Source organism: Malurus melanocephalus, unplaced genomic scaffold (assembly GCF_030028575.1).
Source record: "Malurus melanocephalus ecotype Western Australia unplaced genomic scaffold, MMel_1.1 scaffold_238, whole genome shotgun sequence".
NCBI lineage: Eukaryota > Metazoa > Chordata > Aves > Passeriformes > Maluridae > Malurus > Malurus melanocephalus.
Window position 1 is genome coordinate 611,432 of NW_026623470.1, and position 17,824 is coordinate 629,255.

Sequence of the window (17,824 nt, forward strand, 5' to 3'; positions counted from 1 at the left end):
CATGAAGTAAAAAACAGTTTATAGTTGGATTGTTCCTAATACTTAAAAATCAAGTAATATCTGTGCAATTTAAATGTGACTAGCAATACAGCTTCAAGTTAATCCATGTATGCAAAATGACATAGTAAATTTTAACATCTGCCTGTGTCTATTGAAGCAAAGTAACTAATTTACTGAACTAAAGCTTCTTCATGGTTCTTCACCATTATTGTTGCTATTGGTTAATCAAATAATTTTTTTTTAATTACTATGTCATTTTAATCACTATGGAAGAACTTTGTACTTTATAATTCATACATACTTGCAAGTATAATATATTTGCAATATACTTCAATATACTTGCAAGTATAATACGGCAGAGCAAAGTCCAACAGATTAAGCACAGTGTGAAATAAGGAATATGCAATTTTGCTGCGTTTGAGATAGCACATTGGAGCTGATTTATTCACCTGGACTTATGTAGCAGGCAAAGTACAACTGTAGAGAGTGAGCTCATTCACTTGTGCTCTTTGCCAGTCTTCACCTGAAAGAGGTAAGGAGCCTGCCCAGTGCTGTTTTCCTTGGGTGCTTTCTTAATAATTTATAATACAAATTTCTCTTTTGGAATTAAATTGATTATTGTCAACAATTTCAATGTCTATGTATAAATATAAGTGAAGAAAAAAGGTTGACTCATTCAAAAATACTAAAAGAAAAATGAAACAGTTCAAAAAGAATTCCAGATCCAAGTTCAAATGTCATGAATTTTAATATGCTTTTGATTTAGGGTTTGATTTAAAGTCATTTATCATTTAATATTTCATAATACCAATAACAATAAAAGCTTTCAAGGGAAAGGATACATGGCAGTAGAAAATGCAAATACAGCAGAACTTAATGCTTTAAGGGARGCACTGTGCCAAATTTCATGGAGGGTGATTTTCCAGTTTATTATGATCCCAATGTCCAATGACCAAATTTGCATAAAATAGGAAATTATATTTTAATAGTACATCATAGTTATTGCTGAATAGTTTTAGGTAGAATGAACAATTCTTTTTATTTGCTGGCTTTGTGTATGGTAGGTAGAAAAATTAAACCCCAAACCTGAACTTTATTACAAAGATCTATCTTGGACATTTTTTAAAAAATGTGCTGAGTATTTTTTCACTCTGGAAAACTGTTTGCTGAATCTGCTGCTAAGTCATTAGATTTATAAGGAATGTGGCTTTGTTGCAACATAAGCCACAGTGGAGAAGGGTAGTGGCCTCTGCAGACTCTGTGCTGACGCTGCAGGAAATAAGCTCTGACTGAAGAGCTTTTTCTGCTACATCTATTTTCTGCCTTCAGCAAAGCCACTGTGGGGAGCCCAGTCCTTTGAAAAAATAAATTGGAAAAAAAAGCATTAAAAGAGTTTGGTAAGAGCCTAAGTAAATAAATGCTTGAGACTGTAGGAAATGATTCCGTCTAAGCTGTTGTTGACAGAAACTCCTCTTCAGAGAATCTGGGTTTTGCCTAAGTGAGGACCCCAGGATTTAGACCAGTAAYAGCATAAGCCTTCTTCTGTACTGAATAAAGGATTACTAGACATGTACCCCAAAAGATGGATAAAATGAGGCTCCAAGCTGTTTTGATTTAGTATATTGAACCCTTTGTGGGTTTTGAAGAGGCTAAATAAAAGTTCTTTCTGCTTTCTTTACTGGACTTTKTCTTTAAATCTGATTTAAATCTGTGAACTATTATTTAAACCTATAGATAGAATTCACACAAAAAAATAGTTCAGATTGAGATTTCCAGTGCATGGAAACATTCCCAGCACTAGGAAAGCCATGTCTTTGGGTACTGTTTGAGCTACAGACAATTTAATGTTACTGTTTATGTCCCTTCAATCATTGGYGTCTCCACTGCAGTTTGGATTCAGGGAATAAGAAAAATTCAACTCTGATAATTAAGATATGTGCTTTTTCTTTCGTCATTGCATTACTCTTGATGGCTTTTTGCCACACTCAGGATTGTATTATGTTTCATTGCCCAGCATGGCACAAGGTGACAGGTGAGAGGTGTCCGAAGTGTCTCAGCACGGTGCTCTGTGTCAGAGAGCTTGTCAGAAATGGGGTGTGAGGCATCAGGAAAGGAGAATTCTTCAAAGATGGGACAAGCTAGTTTTGACAGAGGCCTACTGTATTGAAGCTCAGTATTTCAGGACTTCTCCTTCAGGACTTTGATACTTRGAGTCACAAATCTTTCCATTTTCAGCTCCTGTCTGTGTTACAGGTCTGCATTGCTGCGGGAGGACTGATTTGGAAGGAAGATGCTGTTGGGGAGCTCAGCAGGTTTCCTGCTGCTCTTTCTCTCTCAATGCACTGTGTCCCTGGGCACCAAAGAGGCTGCAGTCCTGGCYAATGCCCACCTTCTGCCCCAGAGAGACCACGAGACACTGGGCAACGCCAATGAAAAAGGTACTCATGGACACAGCGGGTATTTTGGAAGAGTTCTGTATTTTACTTTGCTTTGCTGTAACATTTTTCAACCAACATATGTGAAAGTTAGCCCTGGAATTCTTTCTTTATAAATGCATACATATACAAATGCGTATTTAAGTAAATTATGTTCTGGCTCTTAGAAACCTCAAAATCAATTGTAAAATTCAGAGAATTATTCCCTAGTCTGAGAGATGCTTGATATTATACTGTAGCAAGAAGTCGCCTTATAAGCGACTTATTTAAAAAACCCCAGAAAATATTTTAGTCCAATGGAAAGGGTCAACCCAAACTTTATATGCCATTTTTATTACCCTCTGTGTCTACTGGATAAGCAACAAAATGGAAAAGCACTTTAACCTATTTTCCTGATACTGGCATTCAGCACTGCACAGAACTGTAGTTCTACCTGCAAATCTGTGATAAAATTTAGTCTGGAGTTTGAGTGAAAAGAACTCTTCTTAATAAAATCCTCAAATGTTTATAAGCTTCATATTAACAAGAAATATGCTTTAATATCTCCCTTTTATCAATGAACATGTCATACATTTCAGAATTTAATACAAGAATGTTACCAGTGCCTAAAGTATAAATTGGGTAAAGAGAAATTAATTTGTTCATTGAAGATAAGACTAGATGAGACTAGTTATTAAACTCAATTGTCCCCCTGATGGCACAGGGAATTGCAAATTTTCTGAGTACTCAAACTGGAAGAACACCAGTAGCAAAGGAATGATCTGTAGATAGCTTCTGGCTTTTCAGCCTTAATTTCTGTTCTAAATGCAAAATCACACTTCTGTTGTACAAACAGGGTAACAAACAATTTTTTAAATTTTTGAATATTTTCTTCATGTTCCTGCCTGAAATCTTCCCCCTTGATCTGAGTAAGTGCCCACTAGCTGTGTTGAAGTCAATCAGCTTCCAGTCAGAAGGAAGTTGTCCTGTCACTCTCAAGGACAGAGTTCAATTTCTTAAATCTATTATTTGAACAGGGTTTAWTTTTTKTTGTTGTTGTTTTTTACTCAGACTATCCAAGGGATTGTTTTGAGATTTTACAGCGCTCCAAAGGAAATTCCAGAGATGGCCTTTACATCATCCAACCAAAAGAGGAACCAATTGTTGTCTTTTGTAACATGCAGGATGGTGGCTGGACAGTAATCCAACACATTACAGCCAACAGTACTGTCGACTTTGATAGGACCTGGCAGGACTACAAATATGGATTTGGCTCTGTTCAGGAGAACCACTGGCTAGGAAATGAATACATGCATCAGTTAACTGGCAGCTCAGTGCAATACATACTTGGAGTCAAACTCGTAAACCTGAATGCTGAAGTTAAATGGGGACAGTATGAGCCATTCCTTATCGAAGGTGAAGAGTCTCAGTACCGAATCAGGGTYGGTCTGTACAAAGGCAACGCCACGGATGCGCTGACCCTGGACACAGAAGCTTATCTCCATGACAACCAGAAGTTCACCACCAAGGACAGAGACAACGACAACTATTTTATGAATTGTGCTAAAYTGGAACTCAATGGCATTCCCGGGGGAGGCTGGTGGTATGACGCCTGTGCTGGAGCAAATCTGAACCGCAGGAATGTGATATACTGGCAAAAGGACTGCAACAAGCAACGCCCCTGCAAGTTTGCATGGATGATGGTCAAACCCATCGAGCACCACCAGTCATACCCAGCCAAGCCCTGTCCGTGTCAGAAGGTTGAACTGTAGACAAGCCACACGTATTTGACAGGAACAGGGACTCTTTCTCTAATGACTGAAGTSAACTTACTGCCTGAGTATTCACCCAAAGTAACCATGATTTAAAATTTAAACTGAGCCTCTTGCAAGGGCTTTCTGATGACATTTTGTCCAGGACTGGACCATGTCACAGAAATATGCCAGCCACACAAGTGAGACACTGTCAGAAACTAAGGCCACATGATTTGAATAACCAGAAGATTGAAACAATTCATTTTATARTATTTTAGCCATAAGACAGATGTGGTATGAAATCCAGGCTATGATGTCTTGTACAACAGATACACCAATAAAAATGCATTTCAGAAGATTTCGCTCTGGTGCTAATATGCATGATTGATTGCACATCTATAATTGCACATCTTCATATATCATGCAGGGAAGAAATTTCCAGTTAAATAGCTACATTTACAAATGCGTATTGAAGAGCATYGTGTGCCATAGGGCTCCAACTGGCCTTTTCTTTCTAACTTTAGTGACTGGTATTCTAATATATAAAATTGAAATTAGCCTTGTCTCCCATGGCTTCCTTCCTCCTTCATTGACTCTTCTTYTATCTCTGCTTTTTAATGATTCCACATAAAATGAAACATTGAGTACAGGCTTTTCTTTTCCTCCTTCATTTTAGARCACTCAGTGCTAATGTGATTGTAAGCTTTCCCATTTAAAGCCACTAATCCAAAGCTTACAACTCCTCTGAATTTTCCCYCCAAGAAACCCAGTGAACATATTTTTTAAAGGATCAAATTGATATTTCAACTGTTTATTTATTCCTCCATCTCCCCCCTGAAGATCACTCCACTTTATTTGCCATTATTTGACTGTTACTTCTCCCTGTTCCATGATGTGCTTCAGCTTTTCTTTAATACTTCTGTGAGAAAAGAATGTTGCCTTTATTTCACATTTACTAGTTTCAATTGTTTTAGTACTCAACCTTCACATTAATTAAGCAGTGCCTTTTTTCTAATCGTAAAATAAAGAAAATATAAATTATTCTGTTTTAAAATAATAAATAAAACTATTTAAATTTTGGTAACATYGAAGACCTTGTTTCCTTTTACCACTGTTTGAGTTGCTTCACACATTTCTGCATCATTGGAATAACTGAATGACAACTGAAGAGTTTTTATTGTTGCATTATACAAAATGTCAGGATAATAATAAAATTATCATGTATGCTTTCTTAGATATTTCAGTTAAAGAAACTCAACCAAGAAATGCTGTCAAATTCCTGCTTTTTAATTTAAAATACTATCTCATAATTTTGATGAAAATTGCTTCAGAAAATAAAGTATATTGTGTTTTGAGAGGACCAGGACTGTCAGGATTGCTTAAGATGAGAAATTAATTGGGAAGGAGAAAAGCCAAGAAAGCAGTTTTTATTTTTCATGATGCACTGCAACATTTTCAGAAAGAGATACAGCTATGTGAGGCCAACATAGGGCACGTGCAAATTTTGCAGCATCTGATTCTTTTCCTCCTGTATTTGTGTTCAAAACTGGAAGTGTGATAGGGGAAGAAATGGTTACTACCTGAACTGAGTTTATACCATTGAGTCAATTTAATGTGGGTTCTGCTATAATTCATTTAGGATGCCTCCAAAGTTGTGATGAGGATATAAAAAATACTGAGTGCTGCCAGTCTCACATGGCTTTTATTGGAATTCCTGGCCATATAGCTGGATTATCATGCACCTTCCAACATGTTTTTAATAATCTTGACACAGAAGCACAGAAGGGAAATTTCACAGGCTGCATCTGATCATCAAAGGCACGTAACTTGCCCTGCAGCTCACCCTTGGCCTGTTYTAGAGGGTTTTGGGGGAAAGGACTCTGTAAATGAAATGTATGAATTACCTGATCAGAGTCCAAATCCAGCTGCCCACTTTTGGAGGGACTCTCGTATTAACTGGAGCCCTACAAACCTATGCTGACACTGAATTCCACTGCAAAAATTAGAATAAAATGTAATAAAACTCATAACAAGAAGACTACTAGTAAAAAAACTGAGACATTTAATGGAATTCAGGGACTGAGCTGCATTACACATTTCTAAACAAGTATGGATGGAAATTACTATTGGGGCTGGGTTTGGGACTAAGTACTGGATGAAAATAAGTAAGAATATTCTAAAACATCCACCAGCAGGGAATCTTTAAAAGTAGACTAAATTTTACTTCCTAATTACTTAGCAAAAGCCTATCTTAACTGAACAGATTTCTTTTCTTCCATTGCTGAACCTTAATCAACAAGATACCCAGAACAATACTGAAGTCACCTGGCCTTCAACACTGAATCAGTGAAATCACAAACTGAAACATTTAAATCTAACCACAGATTTAAAAACACGACAAAGTGGTTTTAGGGGCAAGTTGCCTATTGATGCAATAGTGTGCATAAAAAATTAACTACTTTAGCTGCATGGCCTCATTTTTTCCTWGTAGAATTAACAAGCAGTCCTTTAGTCACTCTCATGTCCTTTGCATTTCAGAAGGCATCAGGCCACAGAGAATAGGGGGCTACAAAGCTGAATGCAGCTGTGCTCCACAGCTGGAATCCTCCACTCTACCCTCTTGCCACTCTTCCTCCTACAGCTACCTGATGAATTGCACCCCAAAGGAGGCCTAATGGGCAGCATACACCAAAAACAACTATCTGACCTCCACTTTGTCTAGGCTGCTACTCCACATAAGGAGTAAAATATAATTCATTTTATATCTTGGCATTGCAGGAATTCTGCAACCCAGGAATTGTGAAAAAACCCCAAACTTAAGGAGCCTACTGAAACAAGCCATCAGCAGCCAGGGTTTGGAGAAGTATCTTTGATTGATTTGAGAAGAGAAGAACATTTCTGAAGGATTTGAAATGTTTGGTTTATTTGAGGAAGACTGACTTTGGTATATCAGCAGATACATGAAGAAACTWGTGACATTTAGTGACTAATGGCAAAAATACTGAGTAAAGGGCAGTGCTTTTACTGAGTGTAACAAACGCTGAAGTTCCTTAATCCTGAAGAATTACATTTACCAAGATAGAAAAAACAATTGTGACACCATCCCTTTCTAAAGCTACGAATAGCCATAGATTATCTCCTGTTTTATGGCATGACGTTATAATTTTTTTATTGTTTTAACTACTTATCAATATGGGGTCACTATTAATAAAATCATAAACAAGAAACTTATTTAAATGGCTAAAGTTCAAGATTTTATGACACTTGACTATCAAATGTAGGCGGAAGAACATTTCTTACGGGGTTCAAAAGGAAGAAATGGACATTTGGGGGGACAACRTAAGAAACACAGTGGCCTCTTACTGACTTGCTAGGGGTAAACCCAAGTAGTTCAGTGCAAAGACACAGTATTCTTTTTCAAAGTTAAGGTTTAGCATATGTTTCAAAACAGAGAAACCACTGATTACGCAGCAGCTGCAGGAGCATTACAGGAGCTGTCCTTTGCAAAGATCTTCATTCTAAGTAGTCACAGAAAGTGCACAACTGTATCCAGGTGTTCTACATCTGTTAAAAAATTCTGGGAACTCTTCCAACTACTTATCTACAAACATTAATTGYATTTGCAAAAAGTTGATGTCAGTGGAGTCTGGATAAATCTGGATAAGCTGATAAATCATGGAGTCTGGAATATATAGGGAGGTTGGCATATATGAAAAGGAAGAGACAAAAATCATACCCCCAGTTTGCAGGAAAATTCAATACTTGAAAATATAAAAGGAGCTGGGTATCTAGAAAGCTCAGTTAGGGATGTGTATTTATACATCTATATTGATAATACATACATTTCTATATATATGTATATGTATGAACCATGTATAACTAAAATGTAATTTTACAAAAACCATTTAATTAGTCCATGACAATAATCAATTACAGGATCTGTAAAAATTTCATTAGGACAGAAATACAGATAACAAGATTGTCCCACACTGCAGAAGTCCCACAACACTTTATAAAGGTACAAAATATAATCAAGTACTGATACTCTGATAAGGACCACATAAGTCTTTTTGTGGTTTTGACTTTTTTTAAGAATAAACATCCTACATAACAATAAAGCAATACACACCTCTTTATATATTTCTTGGTATTTACAATGCACTCGTATTTGGCCATGTAATCTCTCACATGGTTAGGTGTTAGCAGCATAATTTGAGCTTATATTTCAAAATTACATTGAACCAACATTGTTGCATCCATCACTGTGTATTCTAGTACATTTACTGAGCAGAGAGTCCATAACATTTACAGAACATTCTTGTTCAACAGATGCCGAAAGCAAAAAAAATTACCCCATTTAATTTCAATAGGAGCCAATGCTTCACTTTAGCCAGAACAGTGCAGCTAGCAGGAACTGTTAGTACCTCATAAATTTTGCTTTAACTACAGCTCATGCCCCCAGAGAGACACATTCATTTGCTAAAAATCAAGCATAGTTTACTGAATGTCTGATCTGATGTAATATAAAATAAACCCACCCTAATAACCAATTTGTACATAGTTACTGTACACAGGAAAAGCTCTGGATAGTGACAGAGCAAAGCTGATGAAAGGGTCTTAATAAAGACCTCTGTTTTCCTAAGTAATCATATGCTAATACACAAAAAATAACAGGCACAGTATGGTGCTTTAAAAAATCAATCGTGAAGTTAGAGAACATATTTTTACATTAGTACCCTGCTAATCTTTCACTGACACAATTTTACCCTGTGGACACTGGGGCTAAAAAAATGTTAATTACTTGTACTGTGATTGTTGACATGGAGTATTTATCTATCTGCAGGGAAACATTTTGATAGTATGATAATTTAATAAATTATACAAACAATTTCACTGAGAGCAATGATTCATGATAACTAATACATTCATGATAACTAACATTCATGATAACTAATACATTCCCTGAAATGTGCAACTGGGTAATGTCACCACTGCAACGTCCCACTAAAGTGTATAGTAGATTGTAGGAAGATTGTCCCAAAATAATTTTCCAGAGAATTTTTTATAGAAAGGCTAGAACTGAATTTGAACTTTGTGTACATGAAAATCTTCCTCATTTCTTCATAAACATTTGTTTTCTTTAGGACTTTCATGCCTCATGACTCCTGTTGCCATTACGTTTGTTTTCTCATGACCTTTTCCGRGGCTTCTGGTTTGTTCCCACCGCAAGGAGCCGGGTCACCAGCTCCATCCCCTGCTGMAGGCAGCCCCTCGCTTACCCACCCCTCGGTCAGGCTGCAGGACTCCTGCCAATCTAACACTGACATTAGGCAGGCACAGGCAGTTCAGCTCTGGTTCCCAAAGCCCTCTCAAATCTCAGCTAGAGGTCAGTCTCAGCTCATAACTAGGCCAGTATGACCCAGACCCTGAAGCCACAGCCACCAGAGGGGTTGACTCCTGCCCCAGTWCTGTAGCAGATGTGGCTCTGCTGGACCAAAAGAGAGTGCCTGAAAATAACTTACATTTCCAAGCACCCGATGTTGACTAGCATTTGTAAAGCTATTTAAAGACAAAGAATACAAATTGTTCTTRAAAGTTTTATGGAAACATTTAAAAGTTGCTTAAGATAATCTTTCCCCTCTAAAGGATGACAGTACTCTCACTGTTTATACATGGGGAAATGTAACGGAAAATTTTGGAGCAAGGTATATCACAACAAAGGAGATTGAGAAAAAGACCTTCCTTGCATTGTAGATAGACTGTGTCCATTATGCTTTACAGTCAGTTCTGATTGTGCCATTGTCACTATTGAATAAAATTATAAAATTTCCTTTAAAGGTACTGGCARGTAGAGAAATTCAGAGGTATTTTCTAACCATCATCTTTTTCACAAATTACAGTAACTTGCATGATGAAAATGAAATTGGGACTGGCTTCTTCATGTAGAAAATACATTTCTTCCAGTATGAACGCTTCCACTATGAGCCCTTCCTATGTGCACACAAGAGTCATCCTTAAAGTAGAAATTTTCTCAGTATTATATTCTCCTATAATGTGTGTGCTCATCTGGAATATTATGAATCTCCCTAACTATTCAGTATTGGGGATTACAGCATTTACCCCTTTAGACAGTCCTTGTTTCACCTCAAAAGCAGATGGTAAAGTCTGAGACAGAAGTAGCACAAGCTGCATTGCTCAGTACATTGAAAACTGAATAGACAATGCACCAGCAGAGAACTATAGGAAGAAACAGTTCTGCTCTACAGGGAGACAGACTGGGTGACCTGACATGATGACTGGATCACCATCCCAGTCCAATTTCTAGTAGTTTATAATTTACTCTACCTGTTTTCAAGCCGAGAGAAAGGACATAAGACACCAAACACAATAATTGTGATGCAATTCTACTGCATAGTCRAAAACAACCTGTGCTGCTCATAGCAGCCACTGAGTTTTTTATCCCAAGCACACTACTTTCATGCAAAATTTAGTTTCAGCTGATTTTTTTAACCACTAGACACAACAGCAACAGCTTTGAAAAGACAATTTGCTAGATACATCAATATCTGTATTTCCCCTTATTCCTTATACAAGAACAGTTATGGCAGTCTGGTATTGCCTTGCCAGTATAGTTTCTCTTCCACTTTTTTCTTTTTCCACTGGCAGAAAAGCAGCATCTTGAAAGTCTTCCTGAAAGTTTTATTACAGAGGGCATAACAAATGGGGTTAACAGTGCTGTTCACATAGCAYAGCCAATATCCAAGGTGCCACAGTGTCAGGGGAATACAGTCGGAGCAAAATGTGGAGATCAAAACCATGATATTATAGGGAGTCCATGTGAGGATAAAAGCCAAAAGAATGGCACTTAAAGTCTGTGCTGCCTTGCGTTCCTTTATCAGAACCATCCGTTTCCTTTTGGTGATTTGGTTGTTTATATTTGGATCCATGCTTTTGATGGAAGGTTCCTTTGACAGAGCAGCAGAACAAGGACTTATTTTTACTTTGCGGCAACCATTGTTGGCTTCTTGGGTGCCATCAGCCTTAACCACCAAGCGGAATTTATAGGCCACACATTTTTTACTTTTCTGGTCTTTGGCAGGTGACAAGAAGTATTTCTGGTTCTCAAAATCATTTCCTTCAGGCTGGTCTTTGACAACAACCTCTGTAGTCTCATTATACTCTTCCGCCTTACTTTTAGATGGACTTTTGTAAGTTACTTGGAAAACTGAGTCGGTGGCGAGTTTATCCTCCTCTTCTGAGGATGCGTAGCTGCTGCAGGTGGTTAACTGGTCAGCCTTAGCCCAGTCCATACAAGTGCTCGCTGCCTGAGAGGCCTTCGCTGTAGCTGATGTACTTCGGCTAGATGAAGACCAAGAAGCCTGACACCTCTCTCTTTTGACCAAGTTTTGTTGCTTGCAACTGAAGCAAGACTTCAGGAGAGTTTTCTGAGGCTTTATTGTCTCAAACTCTGCCACAGACTCTGAGCCCTGCAGTTCAGCGAGGTCCTTGGTGCGTTTCTCTGTCTCTTTATAAATGCGGCAGTACAGAATGGTCATCACAGACACTGGAATGTAAAAAGCAGCAATTGCAGTACCAAAGGTGATAATGGGTTCATACAGAAACTGTATCTGGCACTCTTCAGGTGGTACYGTTCGCTCACCCACAAAATACTGCCAGCACAAGATCACAGGCGCCCACAATATGAAGGAAATTAGCCAAGCCATACCAATCATGATGCCAGCTCTTTTGGGTGTGCGTTTGGCCCTGTAAGTCAAAGGCCTYGTGATAGAAAAATATCTGTCAAAACTGATGACGAGGAGGTTCATTACTGAGGCRTTGCTAGCTACATAGTCCAGTGCTAGCCACAGGTCACAGGCAAGGCTTCCGAGAGTCCAGTGGCCTATGAGTATATAGGACGTATAAAGGTTCATAGAAAATATCCCAATGATGAGATCTGCACAGGCAAGGCTGAGCAAGTAATAATTGTTGACAGTTTTGAGCTGACTGTTAACCTTAAAGGATATCATTACAAGAATATTTCCCACTATTGTTATTAAGCTTACAATTGCAGTTACAGTGGCAATAGTAATGACTTCCCAGAGGCTGTGCCCTTCTAACTGCTTATGGTTGATGGATGAACTGTTTACAACAGTAGAATTGCTGAATAAATTGACTTCCATTCTTGTTCTGTCATCAGGACCTTAGCACTGTTGCATATGGCTTTCTGTGCTCAGAAGCATCCTTTTGGAGATAGCTATAAAGATTAGAGGAAAAAAAAAGGAAATTTTAAGTAGCTGATTATATAGCACAGACTTCCATTAGTTACCATAAAAACACTTGTAAAACAACCTATTGCATTATCTGTGTTCTCTTTTTGCATTTTGATTGTTGTTTCTACTATTGAGACCATAACTAAAACATACAAACGTACATCCTAGGACAACGTGCTCTGGCATTTTATGACATTTCAAAATTAAATCTATTATTTCATAAGACAGTCAACCACACCAGTTCAMATACGTTAGGAGGCACTCTACATATTTTCAAATACAGACATGTAAAGTTTTGCAGTGCAATAAGACACTTAGTCACTGTGATTTTTTCCTACAGTAGTATTTAAAAAAGCATGTAAAGGTTTCAGAAATTATCTTTGAGAAATGCAGGGAAGTCACTAACAACAGAAACAGAGTAAGTGAAGATCAGGGATGCATGGGGAGTTAGGAACCACACTGGCTTGGTGACAGAAAGAAACAATTAGATGTTAGAASTGTTTGAGGCAATTGAGGGGAGATCTTTGAACAAAAGAAGCAGGAGATGTCAAGAAGATGTTCCTGAAAAGTAAGTTAGGCAGGAAAGACTCAATTAAAAAATCTTAGGACAGAGCAGACTGATGGAGTTAGGCATGGGAATATAGTCTGGGTGGTTTGGATGAGTGAATGGTAGGGTTGAGGATAGCAACAAGTAAACTGAAGAGGAAGAAGCAGTAGATAACAACAGTGGTAAAAAATGCGAATTTAATAACCAACTTTTAAAAAACGATTTAATACTTGAATAAGCAACAAAAGGTGAAATCAGAACCACTCTATCAATGCATATGTGCYGCTGACATCCCTTCCTTCCTACATTACTCACTGCTGGTTTTTTTGTGCCAGTGAATGCAGACCAGTATTCGGCAAAGTGTCTTTCACAGCTAGCTATTGGGTTTTGACTAATTCCATCACAGCGGGTGTGATACACTTGTTTGATACTCAATCTTGMAAAACTGTGTGATTCTGAAATAGTCAAATAATACTTAGTTTTCAAAGTCAGAAATTAACAGATTTTTGTATTGGGTATATAGCCTGCGTAAAACTGTTACAAACCCTTTTTTCAAAGCAGACACAGGTTCAGTCAAAATTATTACGTGAATCACCTATTAAAGTCCATTTCTAAGTCCTTAAAATTCTCTTTGTATTAGACCTCTATTAAATGGTCCTCCCTATCCATCCACACCACTTCTCTCTTTCATCCTAACTCTCAGAACATTATTTTCTTTGGTCTTGGCAAGTGTCTTTTATTAACTGCAAGTTTTTACAGCCTATCTCTTTCCCACATTTGTCTTTTGTACCAAGTAGTTGTGTCCTGTCTCTCATCAGCTGAATACATTTTTTTATAGCCACTAGTTGMACTTTCAGAAAAGCATACAATTTTCTTTCATTGCCCTGTTTGCCCAGGGAGGTCACCAACCCTGGACATGTTTAAGAGGTGTCTGGACATGGCACTGGTTTAGGGATTAGTGGTAGTTCTGGGTTGACAGTTGGACTGTATGATCTTAAAGGTTCTTCCAACCTTGATTATTCCACAGTTCTGTGATTCTTATTTGCTTTTATTGTTTTCATCACTTTTTTCCCAGGTCTCCTAAATATCCACAGAAGTGTTTCATGTTCCTCCTTCAGACCCTGCTTAATGGTGATCTCTTGTTGTGATGAAGCTGGATAATGGTAAGTTTCCTGATGTACTGAGACCTCTGCCTGTCGTACCTCTCAAAACGGTTCTCCTCCATCTGCGTTTGTCTGTCATCTCCCATTCTATATTTAAATGTTTGTGCATTCYGCTTATACACAGCATATATTGAACCGAATTCACCAGGATTCTAGTTCATGTACAGACCTTGCAGACTAGCTGTGATCACAGTACACACATGCTGACCATCTGTAYGCTTGGACCTCTCTCTCCAGCCTCGGGATCCAGTCTAGCAGCCAAGAATAACCAAAGTGCCATGGCAGCTCTAGTTAGCCTCATGCAAAGAAAGAAATTTCATCYTGGTTCTGCATTCTACAAAGACTTCCTCCAGCTCAGAGTGATCTTGATGGCTGGTGCACCAGCTTTACAAATCTTGGCAAAAACTTGAAGGTTAGGAATTCATTTCATGTGAAACAAAGGTGCGTGGAGAAGCTGCACGGCTGTGGTAGGTAGCTGAGCTGTGGGAGATGAATCTGCTACCTCATGTGGCTTGTGCTTCTTTTTCTGTGGACAAGCAAAGTTGTTCTGTGCATTAAAAGCTCCCTGTAACTAAATTTTCAAGCATGGCAGTGTGGTAGTGGTTTAGTGTGGCAATGTCAGGGGACAGTGAGGGCTGTTTGCTCTGTGAGGCAACAGGAACACAGTGCCAAGGCAGCTGGGAGCTGAGACCTGACAAGAAGCAGCAGGATGTGGAGAAGCACACTTGGTTCATGAGAAGGCCAGAGACAGTGATAGCCCAGTGCTTGCACGGAGAGCCTGTAGGGATGAGGCAGGTCAGGGACCAAGCCAGAAAGCCCAGCCAGCATGTCTGAATCAGGATTTGAGTCAGGACTGAGGAGGTAGGAGGACAGGTGTAGATGTAGCTGCTGCCTGGCTACAATGTAGGATAGGTGAGGGCCATCAGTAAAATCTCACTTTTCCTTTTCCCAAGGAAAAGGAGAGGGAGGTCATAATGTCTAGCTTTCTTCACCAGGTCTTATCAGCAGAGCAGCTGACCTTGGACTGTTGTAAGATATCAGCTAAGGCTAGAGATGGTCTTAAAAAGACACCAGCTATGAATGCCAGGTGCATAAATAAACATTGATGAACTACATTTGCCCAAGACATGGGTTTGAGCAGCCACGTAGAGCGATTATATTGTTTCAAYTTTCTGCCTTTTTTTTGCCAGAAGATGGCACTCCTCTCAGAAGAGGAAACACTAGAAATTGTATGGAAGCTGTGGCCTGTTACCCCTTGCCTCTGCAATAGGGAGCAAGTGTGTCCCTCTCTTAGGTCACTCGCACTCCCTTACATTAGAAATTAAGAAGAAAGACTACTGAAACTGTGCTAGGTGGATTGCAGACTTCAGAGGAACAAGAGAAGCAGAAATTGTTGTTGTTGTTGTGACACAATTGTTCTTGGTTTAAACTGATGTGGGTCAGAGAAACACTGATAATATGTTATGAAAACAACATAATTAATTTCTCAATAAATTTCTTAATAAAAAGCACTTTTATTATCATCATGCAAAGCCTTCCCTCCCTAATGGGCTATTTTACTGTGATGTTTGTAAAGTTGACAACAGCTGACCTAGAAATATGCAAAGATCTSTTCTTGGTATGTTGACAATTCTTATCATCTATTCACGTTCTATTATCTTTTGTTTCATAGGTCTGTGTTAACACTTTGTGCCATCTATTTATGTATCACTCAAGGCAATGGAGCCTGTGAGTGGGAYTTCTGTGTGCTATGGTAACATAATTTATGTTAATTGTCTATCACAAGAGACGATAATAATAGRGAGATCAAAATGAAATTACAAAATCAAAATGCATATGTACAGTGTCATGACTTGGCTATGTCTCATAATTATTGATTATAATGCTCACGCTTGTGAGTTGTAATGGTATTTGTTATTTGTTGCCAAGTAGTAATAATTTTTTTTTTCAATCTATCCATAAGTATTAATTAACGTGAGTTGTTAAATTTGTACATATAGTCAGCTTACAGTTATCTGCAGGCAGATTGTTCGTGTCACAGATTAACTGCATCACAGATGCAGGCACAGCTTGGGATCGCCAGGTTTCATTAGCCTCATCTCATTCTGGGTCTGTCAGACCTGTGCTGGCTGCATGAGAATCACTTGGATGCCTTTGCAACGTGCTTGCCAATGCTGCTCCCTGTTACTTTATTTATTTGCTTGTGTGCWAAACTAATTTACTGATTTGCTGCACACTGTGCCCCGGAACTCAGCAGCCCATAACACAGGTAGTTGTGCAGCTACAGTAAAACCCATGATTTCACAAAATGGGAGTTTGGATCACATTTTGCTGGAAGGACTACAGGGTTTAAAAACCCTTCAAAACCAGATTGATGTTTTAATGTGTTGTCAAATGACAGCATGTGTGCTCAAGAGGGATCAAGCTAGCTGGTGTTAGGAAACTGGTAAACTTTCCCGAGAACAGCATGAGTAGCTGCTTAATTTAAGAAGAGCGGGATAAACCCGCCTGGCACTCTGGTACAAAGCTGTTCCTGTGTCTGTTCCTGTCTCTGTGTCCTGAGAGAACGACGCTCCTCAAGAGGCTGCAGAGTCAATTCATGGGGCTCATGTAGTGCAGACTTCTGTGTAACACCCCGTCAGTCTGGGATCGGTTGGTCTTCCCCTCATTTGCTACGGAAAGCAAAGATCCTGCACTCGGGTTACAACAATCCCACGGAGCTCTACAGGTTGGAGCAAGTGTCTGGAAAGCTGCCTAGTGGAAAAGATGCTGGAGGTGCTGTTTGACAGYGGCTGAACATGAGCCAGTGTGTGCCCAGTGGCCCAAAAGGCCAGTGGCACCCTGGCCCGGATCAGCAATGGTGTGGCAGCCATCAACCCCCGCCCTGTGCTCGCCACTGCTGAGGCCACCGCTGGAATCCTGTCCAGGTCTGGCCCCTCGCTGGATGGACACTGAGCTGCTGSAGCAGGGCCAGAGAGGGAAAACAACAGGACAGGGAAAGGTCTGGAGCACAAATCCCACAAGTTGCTGCTGAGGGAGATGTGTTTGGTTAGTCTGGAGAAAAGGAGGTTCAAGGGAGACCTTTTCACTCTCTGGAAGCTGCAGTGAGGTGGGGAKTGTTGTCCTCTCCCTGGTAGCAAGTGACAAGAGGAAATCGACTCAAGCTGCACCACATGAAGWTTATATTGTGTATAAGGTAAATTTCTCCACCAAGAGGGTGGTCAGGCACTGGAACAGGCTGCCCAGGAAAGTGATGGAACCACCATCTCTGGAGGTATTTTAAAAGATACGTAGGTGTGGAGTTATGAACAYGGCTTAGTGGTGGAATTGGCAGTGGTGGGTTAAGAGCAGGATTCAGTAATATCAAAAGACTTTTTCAACSTAAACCATTCCGTAATTCATGTAGCTTTAGCTAGGAGTGCTATTTTCAAAACATTAAACACGTGTTTCTGTTTTTATTCACACACGTGGATGGCGATTTTCCCCTCCGCGCTCCTCGGTACCGGCAGAGGCTCGGGGCCAGGCCCGGCTCTGCCCACAGCCCGCCGCCGGCAGGGGGCGCTGCCCAGGCCGCGCCGCCGCCATTTGCCCGCGGCCCGGCGAGCGGCCCTTTCCGGCAGTGGGCGGGACGGGCGCGGCCCCGGCGGCCCGCGGGAGGCGAGCCCGGCCATGCAGG

At 39.7% G+C, this 17,824-nt stretch overlaps 2 protein-coding genes across 2 annotated transcripts; one reads left to right on the plus strand and one right to left on the minus strand.

Annotated features, from left to right (window-relative positions):
• The first annotated feature begins 2,280 nt into the window (after positions 1-2,280).
• LOC130578760 (fibrinogen-like protein 1-like protein) lies at positions 2,281-4,470 on the plus strand. The gene is made up of 2 exons (XM_057375097.1): positions 2,281-2,438; positions 3,486-4,470. The coding sequence occupies exons 1-2, from the start codon at positions 2,291-2,293 to the stop codon at positions 4,184-4,186; spliced, it is 849 nt and encodes a 282-aa protein (XP_057231080.1). The 5' UTR covers positions 2,281-2,290; the 3' UTR covers positions 4,187-4,470.
• A 3,614-nt stretch (positions 4,471-8,084) lies between these two features.
• CHRM5 (cholinergic receptor muscarinic 5) lies at positions 8,085-12,409 on the minus strand. Its single transcript, XM_057375098.1, has one exon. It carries the CDS (start codon positions 12,346-12,348, stop codon positions 10,768-10,770), a length of 1,581 nt encoding a protein of 526 aa, XP_057231081.1. The 5' UTR covers positions 12,349-12,409; the 3' UTR covers positions 8,085-10,767.
• Positions 12,410-17,824: the final 5,415 nt, after the last annotated feature.